Genomic DNA, 17,201 nt, shown 5'->3' on the forward strand with positions numbered 1-17,201 from the left:
CCGACTGGATTCCGGCCCTCGAGGACCGGAGTTGCCCATGGCTGATCTAAGTGATTTACACCTCGATTCCAAGGAAAATCCCCCCCTTACTATTCTCATCTCCATTCCAGTTACCAGAATACAAAAGCAAAAAAATGTTCTTGTATTTATTGAATTAATCAATTATTGGGATTTCTTAACTGCCTTTAGGAAGAGTCACCCAAGGTGATAGACAGCATTCAGCATAAAACTTACAATTTTCTTAACAGCAATAAGAGTAGTGAAAAGACCAAATATAGACGTAAATACAATGAATGAGGTAAAGTCAAAATCAATAAATTGAAACTGAATAATATACTTACTAACAGCAGTGAAATTCAAATGAGAGAGATAGAATTAGCCACTTTGACTTCCTTGAAACTGGGAATTTGTGCTTCCAAATGCTTGTGGTACATTTCTGCAGGACTATTCTAAGGGCAAGTAGGTTTTGTGACAAATGTTGCTTTCTTTTTATGACTTGAAATAGGTGGAACTTCAATACTGCTAGAAGGAGCTCATCCGGTGTCTAAGGTTATGGAAGCCTTTTTTTCTGTTTCCCCTGAGTCAGGGCAAGAAAATGCAGCATCTCCACCATTTGTCGTCTCCAGAGCTTCTCCCAGACTAACGAAGCATGCCCCCCTACAGGCAGACGAGCAGTGGCTATTGAACACAACTCCTGAGGAAAAGGTACCTGCATCTGGCATTGACATCTCAACAGATTGTTCTCTCCTCGGTCAAGCCTTTGGTTCGTTATGATTTGGGTACAGGCGGGCTATCAATAATAAAAACCATAAGCAGGGATTGTATCAAATCTGATCATGTTATAGTCACTATTATCAAGCAGCTCCAGCACCATCACCAAATCGTGCGCTCCACTGAGGACTCAGTCCAGAGTTGCCTTGTCTCTTGTCGGTCCTTGATTTCATTGAGAAATAGACCCAGTCAATAGCGGGAAAATTGAAATCATCCATTGGTATTGTTCTTTTTTTTTTTTTTTCTGTTTTAACGTTTTTATTGATTTTTTTCATATAACAACAAGTGTCATAAATTTTCATACAAATTATCTTTAACAATACACTTGATATCTCTATAATATACTTTATATAAAACATATCTTATATTATCTTTATTATAATTTTACACATCATATAAATTTTAATGATTTTATCAATTATTATTTAATTATGAATCCTCTCCCCTCCCTTTATTTTGTTAGTTTCACATAAAAATAACATCTGCTATGATAAATGATAACATTTCTGCATCTGTCTGTTCATCCTGTTACAAATCTCAGTATCATCCACAAAAAGGTCAACCTTACCTTCTAACACTTCAGCAATGTTGCTCTCAAATAAATTGAACAAAATCGGCCCCCACACCGATCTTTGAGGCACTCCACTACTCACCTTTCCTTCCTTCGACCACCATCTGTCAAACAGTTGCTAATCCAGTTCACCACTTTGAGCCTGTCAGGTTTCTTCAAGAGCCTCCTATGAGGGGCCGTGTCAAAGGCTTTGCTGAAATCTAAGTAAATTACATCTAGCATATGTCCCTGGTCCAATTCTCTGGTCACCCAATCAAAAAATTCAAACAGATTCGTTTGATATGATTTACTTTAAGTAAATCCCACTTTATTCCGGGACCAGTGGATTATTTCTGTCTACCCGCCAGGACTATGTAGGAAGCCTCAACCTTCAGAGGCTTAAACCCCTCCCCCTCTTACCTCATCAATTCTTCTTCCTACAAGCCAGGCTGTAAGAGCTTGTCTTTTCTGCTCATGTTTTATTTTGTGTAATTTCAGTCTTTGCTTTCACAGTTTTCGTCCCTGTACTGCGGAGGTTGCCTGCAGAGACATCTCCAACTGCGGAAGATCGCAGACCTTTAGGGAAAGTCTGCTTCTGGAGGGTTCCCTGCTTGTCAGTAAGCCCTCTGGACAACCTGCATGTCAGATCAGGGCTCAGGGACCATTCTCGTGGGAGCTAACTCACCCCAGGTTCGTCCACTAGTGGGTCAAGTATAGACTGTGTAGTTTGTTTATTCATTTATATCCCACCCTTATCCAGGGCGTTCCGTAGAGGTGCCCCCAGGATCAGGGCCAGGCGTGCTGTGTGGCGTGTCCGAGGATAGCGGAGGTGACCGGCCATGGACGTCAGAAGATTCAAAGTTCAGCTTTCCAGCAAGTTGAGGCAGAGGATCTCCCTGTGAGCTGTTTCAGCTCTGACTGTAGTGTTTTCATGTCAGCACATGTTTCTGTGAGTACAAGCTAAGATCTTGAATCAGAGATTTGGGGAGAATTTTAGGTGGTTTCCCTGCATGTCCTACCCCCACCCCTAAAATCCTCTGTGGTTTTCCTGGGCTATTTTTAGTCAAAATGGTGGCCATCTTGAATATTTCCAGATTTGATTTTAAAGTTATTTTTTATACTTCCAGCTTAATTTTTGAATGAAACCCACATAGATGACCTCCCCAGGGCAGGAGGTCATGGATTCATGCCTCATTTGCAGTGGATGGCTGTTGGATGCGCAGCTGTGTTCCACATGCACTGCGGCCTGCAAGGGGTGCAAGGCTTGCCCGGATTTGGTACCTTCTAAGGAAGGTCTTCATAGTTTATAAAAAATTTGATTAAACGCTTATCATAACATTCAAAGTGTTGTACAATTAAAAAGCTAAAATATAAAATGTGGGAACAAACAACAGATAGTAGACAGAATCTTCGTACAATCAGACATACTTGATTGGGGAAAAGCAATTGTAAACAAGAGGGAAAAAAGGGAGAACTACAATTTTTAAGAAAAGTAAACATAAAAGGATAAGAAGAACTAGGGATTGGCTTAAAAAAAAAAAAAGGATTGAAGGATTGGAAAACTCATTCATAGGCATCTTTAAACCGAAAACATTTTAAATTACTCTTGAATTTGCCCAAACTTTGCTCTGCTCTAATAAAAAGTGGGAGGGAGTTCCAGATTAAAGGAGCAGTGACTGACTGCTGTGAAAATGGCATTGGGGGGCCCTGGGGAGTGCACAGGTGACGTTTCAGCGAAATGCAAGAGTGTCACATGAGATAAACCCCTTAAATCCTCCAAACAGTCCAAAGCTAGTGATCAGGGCTCAGCTCCCAGCGCATAGGATGGGTTTTCCCCAGATTTTGTTAACATGCTTTATCAGGCATACTTGGTTAGAAAGTCTCTGTCTGTTTCCCTTCCGCCGGACTCCGTGCTGGTAGACCAGGGTCTTCTCTCCTGCCTTCTCTCGGGGGTGCCAGTAGTACCCGATACGCTTTCGATGCCTCTGCTTTCTCAGGAGAGCACTGTGGCGGCCACAGATCTGGCAGATCTCCAGCATCAGGATAGGTACGTAGCCCCTGATTCGGGGGAGGATCCCACTGAACGCAGATTTTTCAAGCATGTGCATCTTGTGGATTTGATCTCTGAATCTCTCCAGGAATTAAAGCTGCAGTATGAGCAGCCTGTCACTGCAGAATTTTCCCTCATGAGTGACCAGAGGCCACAATCTGCATCTTTTCCCGATCTTGACCTCATTTTGATTCTTACGGACATCTGGGAGACCCCTGAGGGTCCCTTGAAATGTGCTCATGCCATGGCGTGGCTTTATCCCATGCCTTTAACAAGCACTTTTCTTCCCCGAACGTGGATTCCTTAGTGGCACAGGTCACCAAGAGCACTTCTCTCCCAAGTGGCAGGGAAATGGTCCTGAAGGAAGTTCAGGACTGATGTATGGATTTGGTCCTTAAACGTCTGTTTGATTTGGCAGCTGCTGGTATTAAGATGGCGACGGCCTCTTTCATAGCTCGGGCATGCCATTCCAAGCTGCACCATGATCCTGACACTGTGGTGCTCTGTGACTTGGATTTTATCATCTCAGGAGTGGATTATATGGCTGATGCCTTGTATGACATCTTGAAAGTCTTTGCTAATCTTTCTCCCTATTCCGCTTCAGCTTGCAGGATGCTCTGGTGATTCTTCTTTTAAAGCAACCGGTTGCCCTTTAAGGGATAGTTGCTTTTCGGCCAGGATCTGGATGACCTTATGGCCAGTGTGCAGGATCACAGGCCCAAGTCGCTGCCTGGGAAAAGATCCCGCCCCTCAAGAGGTTTGGGGTGTCCTAATTTTAGTCCCGTAAGGCGCTCTCATCCGTACTTGGGCCCTTCCATAGGCCAGCGGTCCTCTTTGCCTGCCAGACCACGCTTCGGCAGTTCTCAACATCAGCCATCCACAGGGAATTTGCTGGCAGCTCCTGCAAAGAAGCAATTCTGACACCAGGCCAGTGTCTCACTCCTTGTGCATTGGGGGTGGGTGTCAGTTTTTCTGGCGGAATGGTAGGCCGTTGCCTCCAACTGCTGGGTCTTGGAGGTTTTCAGTGACGGCTAAAAACTAGAGTTTTTCTGTCTGCTGACTATTTTCTGGATTCCCCATTGGGCCGCCCCGAAAAAGTGGTTTGGGTACAGGCCACAGTCTGCAGATTGCTCGATATTGCGACCATAGTGCAGTGGAACAATAGACTTGAATCACTTGTTTAGTCTTTCCAAAAATACAAGGACTTGGGGGCACCCAATGAAGCTCCTAAATAAGAAATCAGAGAAAATCATTTTTCACTCAGTGTGTAATTAAACTCTGGAATTTATTGCCAAAGAATATGGTAAAAGCGATTAGCACAGTAGGATTTAAAAAAGGTTTGGACAGTTGGAAAAAGAAAAGCGCATAAGCCATTATTAAGATGGACTTGAGAAGGTCTTTTGGGATCTTGCCAGGTACTTGTGACCTGTATTTGCCACTTTTGTAAACAGGATGACAATGCTTATCTTCTCACGGACTTCAAAAACTTTGAGGAAGCTGTGCAATTCTGGATATAATACGAATAGGATAGAGGAAGTCCATCTGGGGACAGAGTATGAAAGGTAGGAGAGTGGAGATATGATAGTCTGTATCAGTAAATATATTAATTGAGCTCGTCAAAAAAAGAAAGGTACAACAGAACAAAGCAATAAACAAGCTCATCATTTTGAAAACAGAAACATAACCCAGCTACAAACCACAATGTAGACCGTAGAAGACAATGAACACAAAAGGCATGAATTAGAAAATTTCACGGGGGTCATAGTGTTCCAAAAAGGCTCCCAGATACGTTGGAAGAGAGGAAGAGTCTAGGACATCTCTGCGTTCCCACATCATGAGCATTATCAAGCGACACCTCCAGCCATTTCAGAGAAACGTAGCAGCCCCCCTTCTACGGGGGAAGCAATGCCGGGGAGGATATGATAGTCTTTAAAATGTCTTCTATGGGATCCATATTTCAGTTCTTTGTCTCCTAGGGGACGTGGCCTTCTTCTGAACACCTTGACTTGAAGTGGCTTTCTCCGGGCTAGTTCTGGATCTCGACATCTCTCTGCTCTGTGGTCTGGGTAGGGGGGGGTTGGAGGGGTTCTGTTTTGAGGAGGGGGATGCTTAGCTTGTTTTGATGTCCTAGGGTCATCAGAGTCCAGACCCTGGGGGGGGAATTTGGTTTGTGCCTTTCTCTGCCTGGCGTTCCACTTCCTTAGGGGGGTGGGGGGGATGCTGGTGGGGGTGAGTTGGGGGAGGCGGGATTTTGAGGTGGTTGGGTATTTTTATGGGCAGGTATATTTGACATGCTTGTGTATGGTTGTCTTTGTTTATGCAGCCACTGCATCTTTTTTCTGTGCTGGCATTTGTTGTTGCTGTATTCACTTCTGCGTGTCGTTCTTTCATGTCAATAAAAATTGTTACAACCTAAAATGCCTTCTGTGCATAAATGCATAGGAGACAATTCCCTTTCAAATGAAAGAATGCTCTGGAATGAGGGGGCATAGGATGAAGTAAAAGGGGATTTGGCCCAGCTTCTAATTAATTAAACTTTTGGCAGTCAGCCCACACAATACACTTTCCCCCTTGTATGTGTGACACAGAACCAAGATGGTCTTTTTTCTGCAAGATACTGAAAGAACTCAAACATGAAATTGAAGATCACCTGATCCCAAGCAGAAACCAAGATGGCTGCAGCTAGGAGCCGGTATTGGTAGCAGCTGAGTCCAGGAGCGTTACTTTCAAGATTTTTTCAGCGATGCCACACTCCAAGCGTAAGGGTAGTGTCAGTCCCAAAGCCGCTGTGGTGAGAACATCTACCCCTACACAAAGATCTGTTCTGCACTTTGCAGCCACTTACCCTAACCCCTGAGGAGTACCTGGAGGATCGCTTGGGCTGTCTCCGGCCAGTCTTGTCGGGGGAGTCCTGCCTGGGTGTGAATGCAGGGGAAACTCCATTTCAGCGCACTGGACTCATGGGAATTCAAACTGAGCAGGAAGTTTTGAGAGCCAATTACCATCCGGCATTGAAACAACAAAATCGGCGGCAATTACACTCAAGAGAATATGGGAGTCTCTTGAGCGTTTAAATTTCACGGTTGCCAGGTCTCATCAAGAAATTACCATACTCGTAAGCAACGTTCCCTCTAAGGTTTGATGAGGTGTGTGCAAAAAAAAATATGCATGAGCGACAAGTTACATACTCCACAAATTTATGAGTAGGCGCGCATGCGCACTCCTATCTGTGTGTTCTGTGAGGTGTAGGTCTGTGGCCGCAGGAGTGGGCATGCACGAGTCCCCAACCTTACTGGTATGTTCATGCTGTTCTTCGGTCTGCCCTGCTCCTTGCCTTAGTGTATTTTTAAGCTGAAAGACGTGGCAGTGGCTCTTCTCACGATCCCCACCTGCGTCGAAAGTCCGATGCAGTCGGGGATCTTGAGAGGAGCCGCCACTGCATCTTTCAACTTAAAATACACTAAGGCGAGCAGGGCAGACCAAAGCTTCAAAAAACATTTCAGGCGGCGGTGCAGAGCGGAGGATGGAAAAAACAAGGCTCCGAGGAGGACACGCAGGCACGGCATCGCCCGAGGAGAAAGACAAGCGCCGGACTCACGCCGCTTCCATCCCCTTTCGCGATGCCGCACCGGCGCTTGGCCTGAGCCGCCGTCGCCGCTTCCTCTCACCTCCGCCCGCGCTCGATTCCAGTCGCACCCACTGCGTATTTTAGTGAGTGACACGAGAAAAATTATGAGCGACGCCAATAAAAATAGTGAGCGATCGCTCATGCGCTCAGCTTAGAGGGAACATTGCTCGTAAGTACTGTTGATGGTTTGGGAAAATCATTGAATAAAACTAAAGAAGAATTTTCCACAGAAATTAAAAGTGTAAAAGACAATGTAGCAGGTAACTAATAACCTGGTCATTGAAAGAATTTTACTGAATAGAAAAATTCAACAGATGGAAAGGTTTTTCGTGTAGGGCCCACAGAAATGTGGAAGAAATATTTAACTGAAGTATTAAACATTTACCTGGAACATATCCCACCATTAAATCGAATCTACTATTTACCTATTAAGAAAAAAGTTGATCGTATACCAGAAGTAGACGAATTACCTAAAAAAATGGATTCCTCTTCTGAATCTACAGAGAGGGCTACATTGCTTATATTGTTTGTCTTCGAACAAGATATAAACGCTATTATGAAATTGTATTTTTGTAACTCTCAAAATTTGTTTCTTGGGAAAAAAGTATGGATGTTCCCCAACGTCACAAGAACCACACAAGAGCGCAGAAAACGATTTCTTGCTATGAGAATTGCGACATTAACTCTTGGGGCAACATTTCTTTTGGCATACCCTTGTCTGATAAAATACCAGGGAGTGAAATATGTCTTTTATACACCAGATGAGTTACAAGCTTTTTTGGACTTGAAAACCTAGCAGCTGGGAAGGTTTAAAGAACGGGGAGTTTTCACTGTTAAGCCTATTCCTTTAGAGTTTCTCTTCACTCTATATTTCTCCTCCTCTTGAGTTTCTAGTCTAAGAAAGATTATCTTTTTCTTTTGTTTAGCTATAAAACTGGTGAACTGTGTTTGGAAGTTGTTCATCAGTTTTTGTTGTATAAGAGTATATTCTTGTGATTTATGTTAAAATGTCAATAAATTGATGATCACCTGAAGATTGGAGGGTGGCCCTCACAACTGGTGTTTGCTGTGTCTGGGAACCGACCATAAAGCTTCTCTATGCAAATTTTGTTTAAGGATGAAGATATCCAATAAGATTCCAGGTGAACAGCAACCTCCATTCCATGGACTGCAAGAGAACTTTAGCTTTATATCTGGAATGAATTAGAGACCATATAGTCCACCCAGCTTTATCTTTCTTTTGACTCAAATAGGATGGAAGCAGCCATTATCCAATTGGCTAGTGGATTGCATCTCCCTTACTTAGGCCTAGACTGGACTGACTGGAGAGCCATGTCACAGCTCACATGTGAGAGCTGTGGCTGCGTCGGTAGCCCACCTGAGATCTACAAGGCTGCCACATGGTCTTCTGCAATGAACAAAATTCCTGATTTGGTCAGAATGTATCTGGGGTCTAGAATTCAAACCCCCCTCCCCCTTGGCACGCATTTCTGTTCCAGTGTGCACCCCAAAAAAGAAGAAAGAAAACAGTTGCATTAATCTGTTCTGTTTGATCCTGTTGGCCTTTGCTTGTTGCAAGCCTTATGTCTTATCTCCCACTCTTGTTTCAGCCTTATAGCTAGGGATTCCCATATGTGGAACTTTAGTGTCCTTCTCGTCCTCAGAGAAAGCAAAGTTGTTCAACTGTAGCTGGACACTTATTTCCACGTAACAGCCCTCCTCTCCTCCAAGTTGCATTGTACAGGCAGGAAGGTTCTATAATTAGTAGCTGGGGAGCCCATCCATTCCAGGCTCCATCGGATGGTCACCCATATGTGGAAATATGTGCCCTGCTGTCCTCGGAGAACACCTGCTACAGAGGTGGATGCATGAAACAGTCTCCTAGTAGAGATGGAAACAAAGGCTGCCACAAAAACTGCAGGTATATCAAAGAAAAAGCAAAGCAATATAACATTATACACTTTGAATGTAAATTGGCATAAAGGAAAAAACCTCCGAAATCCAAACCATAGACCACATTGGTTGTAGTTGGATTGAATTCTCTTTCACTGGTCTAAAAAAAAAAACCTTCATAGATTTAAATTTTATCTTTTAATTTAATGTTTCTTCAAAAACGTTTTTTCAAAACTTTTCACTGTGCAATTACTGCTTAAAGTGATTCTTTTATGAAATATTAATTTTTTTATATCGAATATCAAATCATTGACAAGCGGCACTTATCTAAATGGAAAATACCAGTCCTGGTATAGGAGTGTGCAAAGAACAAATTTATACGACAACCACATGTGTGATGTCACATTAGTTTGCTTTTTCTCTGATAGACCTGCAGTTTTTTGGAATATTTGCACATTTTTTGCTTTTGGTATTTTTTGAAGAGACAAAGACTTAGGATCTCCGGGAAGAGGAAGTGATAGTAGATGATGGATAGTCCACATGGCTTTTCATTGCCAAGTTCATCACATACAACATTTACTTCTCACACTCGCAGTCTTTAAATATCCAGATTGTGTGCCCATATCTGTGTAGGCTCAGGTCACCCATTTTGAAATACAGGTTGTGAAGTCACCACCATGTGAACCATATAGGCAGTCAAACACGATAGGGATGATAAGTTGAATACTGTCGGCAGTACACAACGTATCAGTCAAGATGCCTTCTCCTTCCTCCCACTCTCAGTATGTGACAATAAAATGATCAACACACTGGATTATCTAACCTCCACTGGTGCCTCACCATGTGCGGGACAATGTACAAGTCTGTCCGGCGTCGGTCTCCGTACCCCCATGCTAGATTTGGCCACGTGCAGGACGCAGACCGTACAAGTGTGTCTGGCATTGGCTTCCATTCCCCATTCTGGATTTAGCCACTCTTCTTAGTTGTGTGGGATGCTCCGAGAGGTATTTTTCAGAACCCCCCCCCACCACCACCACCACCACCGAATGGATACCAAGAGGGCCCCACCATTGTGTGTTTGTATATTACCTATTTCCTGAACAGGGGGCCCAAAATGGTTTACATCAACTCAGCAGTTGTAAGTATAAATGCCGCCACTCTGCTAGGTCTTGGTCTTTAGAAGAAGCAAAGTTTCAATGATGTATTGATGTCACTGGAACTTTCTGCACTGGTGAAAATATTTCCCAGTTGTATCTCTTCTTCAGCCTTATTTATTTATTCCAGTCTGACACAGATCCTTCCATCAGGCTACCACAGACAGTCCTGACAGAATGAGAGAAGTAGACCTAAGCTGTTAGAGAAGAGGGGGTGGGGTAGGGCCAGACAATTGATAACATGACTCCCTTCTCTCTCCGTAGTCTTCCTCATTGGTGTACAACTTTGTCATTTACAATGGGATGATAAACCACAATGATCCGGATTTCATGGCATTCAAGCAGTTTTACTGTTTATCTTGGGGAAACATACTTTCACTCCTGCAGCACCTGGAGACATTCTTGTTAGCATATGCAATACCAGCAGCTTTGGTGAATGGTAGCAAGGTGATGGAAGTTCTTCTGGACTTTGAAGTCCACCAGAAGGCTACTAGAGATATGCTGCTGTCCATACTAGGAAACCAAGCTGCTGTGAAGGAGATCCTGAGCCTCCCTGGCCAGAGATATAGGGGAGTTGGTGGCAGACAGGCAGCTGCCACGAAGATCCAAGCCACGTGGAAGAGTTATAGATTGAGGAAGATCTACTTGAAGAAGCAGAAGCATCAGTGGGCAGCAGAAGTGATTGCCATCTCCTGGATGCTGCATCTCCACAAGACACGTGTAAAAGAGACCCTGAAAGAATCTCGGAAGAGACACCTGGCGAGTTTTCACTTGAGGGCCAAGGTGAGTGGTGATTGTAGCTGTTCCAGCAACTCGATCTTTTTCAAGTCTCTCTATTAGAAGCTGTCCAATATACCCTCCTTTAACCACACTCATGCCTGAGTAGCATCTTCAGCTCTCATCACTCAGTTTCCTGCAGAATCTGCTTAAGAAAAAGTTCCAGCACGTTGTCTCCCTCTTAAAGCTACCTGTGTCTACAGTTTATATATACACATATGTGGAATCCTGACAAAAATCATGGAGATTGTAAACTTATGCCCTACTCTCTCTCTCTGGAATCCAGAATCCCACATTCATTGTCTATCTCCTTCTATAGGATGGGAGGGATACTGTTTGTGGCCCCAGAACAGGAACCCACTGCTCACTAACTGTCTCTCTTTTTCTCTGGCATCAGGACAAGATCCCATTGCTCACCCTCTCCTTCTGTGGCCCTAGCATGGAATCCTACTGCTCACACTATCTCTGTCCCTGTTCCTGAGACTCCAGGACAGAATCCCGCTGCTCACCATCTCTCTCCTTCCGGGGCCCCAGGACAGAATCCCGCTGCTCACCATCTCTGTCCTCCTGTGGCCCCAGGACAGAATCCCGCTGCTCACCATCTCTCTCCTCCTGTGGCCCCAGGACAGAATCCCGCTGCTCACCATCTCTCCTCCTGGGGCCCCAGGACAGAATCCCGCGTTTCACCATCTCTTTCCTCCTGTGGCCCCAGGACAGAATCCCACTGCTCACCATCTCTCTCCTCCTGGGGCCCCAGGACAGAATTCCGCTGCTCACCATCTCTGTCCTCCTGTTGCCCCAGGACAGAATCCCGCTGCTCACCATCTGTCTCCTCCTGTGGCCCCAGGACAGAATCCCGCTGCTCACCATCTCTCTACTGTGGCCCCAGGACAGAATCCCATTGCTCACCATCTCTTTCCTCCTGTGGCCCCAGGACAGAATCCCGCTGCTCACCATCTCTCTCTCCTCCTGGGGCCCCAGGACAGAATCCCGCTGCTCACCATCTCTCCTCCTGGGGCCCCAGGACAGAATCCCGCGTTTCACCATCTCTTTCCTCCTGTGGCCCCAGGACAGAATCCCGCTGCTCACCATTTCTCCTCCTGGGGCCCCAGGACAGAATCCCGATGCTCACCATTTCTCTCTCCTCCTGGGGCTCCAGGACAGAATCCTGCTGCTCACCATCTCTCTCCTTCTGTGGCCCCAGGACAGATTCCCGCTGCTCACCATCTCTCTACTGTGGCCCCAGGAGAGAATCCCGCTGCTCACCATCTCTCTCCTCCTAGGGCCCCAGGACAGAATCCCACTGCTTACCATCTCTCTCCTCCTGTGGCCCCAGGACAGATTCCCGCTGCTCACCATCTCTCCTCCTGGGGCCCCAGGACAGAATCCCGCGTCTCACCATCTCTCTCCTTCTGTGGCTCCAGGACAGAATCCCGCTGCTCACCATCTCTCTCCTGTGGCCCCAGGACAGAATCCCACTGCTCACCATCTGTCTCTTCCTGTGGCCCCAGGACAGAATCCCGCTGCTCACCATCTGTCTCTTCCTGTGGCCCCAGGACAGAATCCCGCTGCTTACCATCTGTCTCTTCCTGTGGCCCCAGGACAGAATCCCGCTGCTCACCATCTCTCTCTTCCTGTAGCCCCAGGACAGGATCTCCAGGTCACTACTCATTGTCTCTCTTCTTCTCCTGGGACCTGGGGAGCTCTGGCCAGTGCTGATCACATCACAAAGGAGCCTGTCTGGACTGCGCAGCAGACACAGTACCAAGCGCTGTTTGGTTCATATGTTGTTTGTATGCACATTTTCAAAGATAGTTTAATGCCATGCAAAGATGCCATGTTGCTGCAGAAATGAGAAGGTGTGATAGGGTTTCTCATAATGAATGTACTTTGATAGGACTGAATGTCTTATGCAGAGATTCTCCTTTTCTCACCACTTTGTCAGGGAGTCTTTAAGTTTGCAAATGACATTTTACTTACTGCTCACAGTTCATTTATGTTGGTTTTTCGTCTCTCCTTGTGCTGGGTGTTTTTTTTTTTTTCATTCATATTCTGTTAATTAAGTGAGCAATCTCCAATCTTCCCCCGCCAGTAGCATCATGTAGCCACCTAATTAAATTAATTGGGGAAGATGTTTTAAGTATGTAATTAAATCAATTAATATAATTTATGCCTGGCTTAACTGTACATTGGGAAAAAAATGGTTGAAGTTTGAGTAGATGCATCCACTCCAGCTTCCTGTTACTGATCACTGCTTTTCTTGACTCCTAGCATCTGGCAGACAACTGGAATCGCATCAGGACGTCCAGGAGGACCATTATCCACATCCCATCATTAGGTAGAGCACTTTTGCAGCAGATCTATCAGCAACCTCTATTACCCACCACATTATGGTTCCTTGATTGAGTTCGAGGAAGGCCCTCTTGTTTTATTCAAATTGGTCTCGGCAGGAAAATGTTCTCGACATGATGAGAGTAATAATACAGGCCCTCTCTCAGAATAGCGTTTAATTTGGGGATTAAGCAAATAAAGTCATTATGCGAGGGGGAGGGGCAGTTCAGCCTAGAGGAGATTTGCTGTAATTCGTTTTTCATCTCTAGGAAATGGGCTCAAAAGTTGTGCTGGGGTGGGCGGTTGGGATTCCTTTCCCCTGAAATAACTGCTAATGTTTCCATCTCTTTTAATGACAGCAGAATACGAGGGCTGGGCTTCTTGGCACTGTTAACGCCAATAAGGCAGGATATTGCTTTGTACCCTGCTTTTAATCAAATGTGCAGTCAAAATGATAGGCTACATTGTCTGAAATTATTTAGTTCTAATTACGAGCAGATGGGATGCTTTATCTGCACCTAGGGCGCCTGAGCAGAAAGGAGATGCTGTGTGAACAAGAATAATTAAGAAGTTGAATAGTGGAATTTTTTTGCGCTTAAATAATCTGCAGTTTCATGTTAATTAGCCCTAATGTAATTATTTAATTACATGTATGAATTGGGGAATGTAAAAGCTGCTGTCTTGTAGTGTAGCAGCAGGATAAGGTGGCCAGAAGCTGCAGAGATGGTGATCAGGGGACTATTTGAAGGCTCTTTCTTTTTTTAATCTTGGATTTGCAAGCACATGAACTGCTCACAGGGAGGGAGAATCTGATCTTTCTTGGCACTTCCTCCACAAATGATGGACCTGAGCAATTGCTCTGGGTTTGTGAAGGGAATCCATTGGACTTCAGCTTGGAAACTGGATTTAACCAACCCTCATCACTGGAATGACTGACTCAGCTCCAACTCATCAAGTCCTCTCCTTAAATCCATTCGGGTCAAAAATCAAAACAATAAACTCCATATGTTTTCCATATATATAAATAGATCTGACCCCCCCCCCCCCCAGTTTATTCTTCTTACTACCAGGCATTCAACCTTGAGAGCTTTCACATACAGACTACAATACTTGTAAGCTAACCTTATTTAATCCTGACAGCACTGGCAACAACCCCCCCCCCCCATGCACACACACATCACCCGTCACTCCCGTACCTTGGGCTGCAAAATCAGCAGGAGGGAAGCCTGCCTATAGGCCACGTTTTGCGAATGATGGGTCTTCCCCCCCCCCCCCCAATACATCTTGGGATGCCGTGGGAGGTGCCTAAGGCCCTGATTGACTCAACATCCTGTTGGGTGATGTGGGGGCGTTGCCAGTGCTGTTGGGGGGGAGGGGTGTATTACGGGGGCTATGAGGGAGAAAGGAATCTCCCTGCCAATTCAGCTGATCCTGGCAGGGTGAAATCCCCATAATTGGCTCAGCTGATGGGGATTCCCCTGCCATGAACAGACTAGGTAGTTGGGTACGTCTACAAAACTTGCTTTTGTGTGTTTTTCATGTTGACATTTTTATTTTTGAAATTAGACAAAAAAGACAGACTTCCTAAGGACCAAAACTTATGCATAGACGTCTGGCAGCTTTGAAAATGGACATTTTTTCTACTAGACGACCTACAAAAATGCCCCTCTTCTTTTGGTAGTAGAACAGTTTCTAAATGTCCAGGTGCGGTGGCAATAGCTAAAAAGCAGACCTAACTCCACAGCGTCTCACCAAGCACAACGTTTGTGACTCCCTTGCTAAGAGATTGTGAGCCAGCTGGAACTTCCCCTGTTCTTTCTTTTTTTTACATTTTAAATTTTTAGTAAGTTTTCGTAAAATACATCTCAACATACAAATCGTGAGGCTCCAATTCCCCCACACCAAAATCCCCAGAACAGAAAACACCCCTTTCCCCACTCCCCCCTTCAATTCCAGAAAAGGGGGCATACCATGTGTTCTTCAACGCGCCCCCCCAACAACTCCACCCCCTCCCCTCCCAAAACAACCACTTCATCCCAAACAAAAAGGAAAGCAAAGATTTTCTTCCAAGTCCACTCCTGGTGTGCAAAATAACCGTCATGTTTAGCAGCAAGGCATTCCATTTGCGCCAATTTGCACAATTGAAGATTCCAAGCCTCTCCTGTCGGCATTATGCTGCTTTTCCACTTCCGAGAATGAGACATTTGGCAGCCGCCAGACCCATGCGAACCAACTTGGTCCGCCAAGGAGTTGATCTGACATTGTGCAACCCCAACAGACAACTCTGGGGTAAATATTGAACCAGATCTTGAATCCAAGTAATCAAGGTAGTAGTGATAAATAACCAAAACAATTGAATAGCAGAACATTCCCACCAAATATGTAGAAAGGTACCCTTGTCCCTGTTACACCTCCAACATCCCCTGCTCTTTCTTAAGGACTGTGACCAGAGAAGACACCACCAAATCAGGAGACTGGCAGTCTGTGAATGAGCCTAAAATATAACATAGTAGATGACAGTCCAACAAGATATACTGACAGAGTAAGGTATGATTTTGATCTTGATTTGTCCGAGCCATTTTCTTTGCTGGGTACAGAGTAGACCATAGAAATCGGCTCAGCTCTAGCCTAGCTGTCATCAAAGCCCCACTCTAGCCCTTCCAAATCTCTCCAGCCATGAATGTGGCCCAGACCATAGAAGTCTGCCTGGTACTAGCCTTGTTCGAAATGTCTGAATTATGTTTGAACTATCAAAGGAGTTTTTCTGACCTGGGATGTGTTTCCTGTTTCAATACTTTTTGAAATCAGCAAACTTAATTCAAGTTACAAACAGTGGTTTAAATTACCTAGATTTATTAAAAAATAATTCCACTAGCCACTTGATAAGAACAGTGCCACGGAAGCAGGCTACAAATCTGATGTACTTCTAATACTATTATATCATTGGTGGTTTTTGTCGATGATTACAATCTAGATCGGAGGCTTTTTTCCACCAAACAATGGAAGACTATAATTATATGACATATAGAGGGTGTTAGATTTGTATCCTGCTTCAGTGACTAGTGGAATTATTTGTAGTCAATACTTTTTGAGACAGGTTAATATATATCCCTGGTGACACTGAAGTCTTTTCTCCACCGTATCTGTAGGATTATTGGCACTTTTTGATATTGAATGTTTTTGATTAGTTATTTTGATTTCAGGATGATTTTATCTTGACAGTGAATTATAATTCATTTCAGGGTATCCCCAGGGCTTACGTGCCAGTATCCGAGACTTGGGCCTTCAACAAAACCTGCAGATGGGACGGCTCTGTGAGATACGAGGTACTGTAGCCGGATTCAGGATAAGGATTCTCTTTCCCAAAACATCAACGTACCCCAAGTGCTCCTCCACTCAAAGGTGCCGTTACTGCTACTATGAATTATTTCTATAGTGCTACCAGACGCACACAGTACTGTACAAAGTCACAAAGAAGAAGACAGTCCCTGCTCGAAAGAGCTTACAATCTAAACAGACAAGAAAGATGAACAGGAATACAATTAAGGAGAAGGGTTAATCTGCTGACTGGGTTGGAGGGCAGAGGGGAGTACAGGACAATCAAGCCATTGTGATATCACTGATGAGGTTGGCTCTTATTGGTGGAATGAGGCATTATGACATCACAATCTCAGCTCTGCTTCCCAAAATTGAAACGCTTCACGCTACTAGACGCACGCAGCGCTGTCCAGAGTCACAAAGAAGACAGTCCCTGCTCGAAAGAGCTTACAATCTAAACAGACAAGACAGACGAAAAGGATGTCAGAAATACAATTGAGGGAAATGGTTAACCAGCTGGCTGGGTTGGTGAGCAGTGGGGGGCAGGGTTATGGATTGAAGGCTATATCAAAAAGATGGGTTTTCAGTCTGCTTTTAAACAAGGGAAGGGAAGAGGTTTGACGGACAAACTCGGGTAATTTATCCAGGTTTAAGGGGCAGCTAGATGAAAGGAACAAAGCTGGAATTGGCAATGGAGGAGAAGGGTACAGCTAAGAGCAGCTGATCTGA

The 17,201-nt window shown here is 44.7% G+C and overlaps 1 protein-coding gene across 2 annotated transcripts in view; it reads left to right on the top strand.

The window, feature by feature from the left end:
• Positions 1–17,201, top strand: part of IQCH (IQ motif containing H) — a 110,104-nt gene that overhangs the window by 28,494 nt on the left and 64,409 nt on the right. For both annotated transcript variants that reach the window (XM_033919667.1, XM_033919668.1), the window contains exons 8-11: positions 506–705; positions 10,311–10,829; positions 13,095–13,161; positions 16,397–16,480. In XM_033919667.1, the coding sequence (XP_033775558.1) occupies positions 506–705; positions 10,311–10,829; positions 13,095–13,161; positions 16,397–16,480 (870 nt within the window). The remainder of the gene's footprint in view (positions 1–505; positions 706–10,310; positions 10,830–13,094; positions 13,162–16,396; positions 16,481–17,201) is intronic.

The sequence above is a fragment of the Geotrypetes seraphini genome, chromosome 14, assembly GCF_902459505.1.
Source record: "Geotrypetes seraphini chromosome 14, aGeoSer1.1, whole genome shotgun sequence".
NCBI lineage: Eukaryota > Metazoa > Chordata > Amphibia > Gymnophiona > Dermophiidae > Geotrypetes > Geotrypetes seraphini.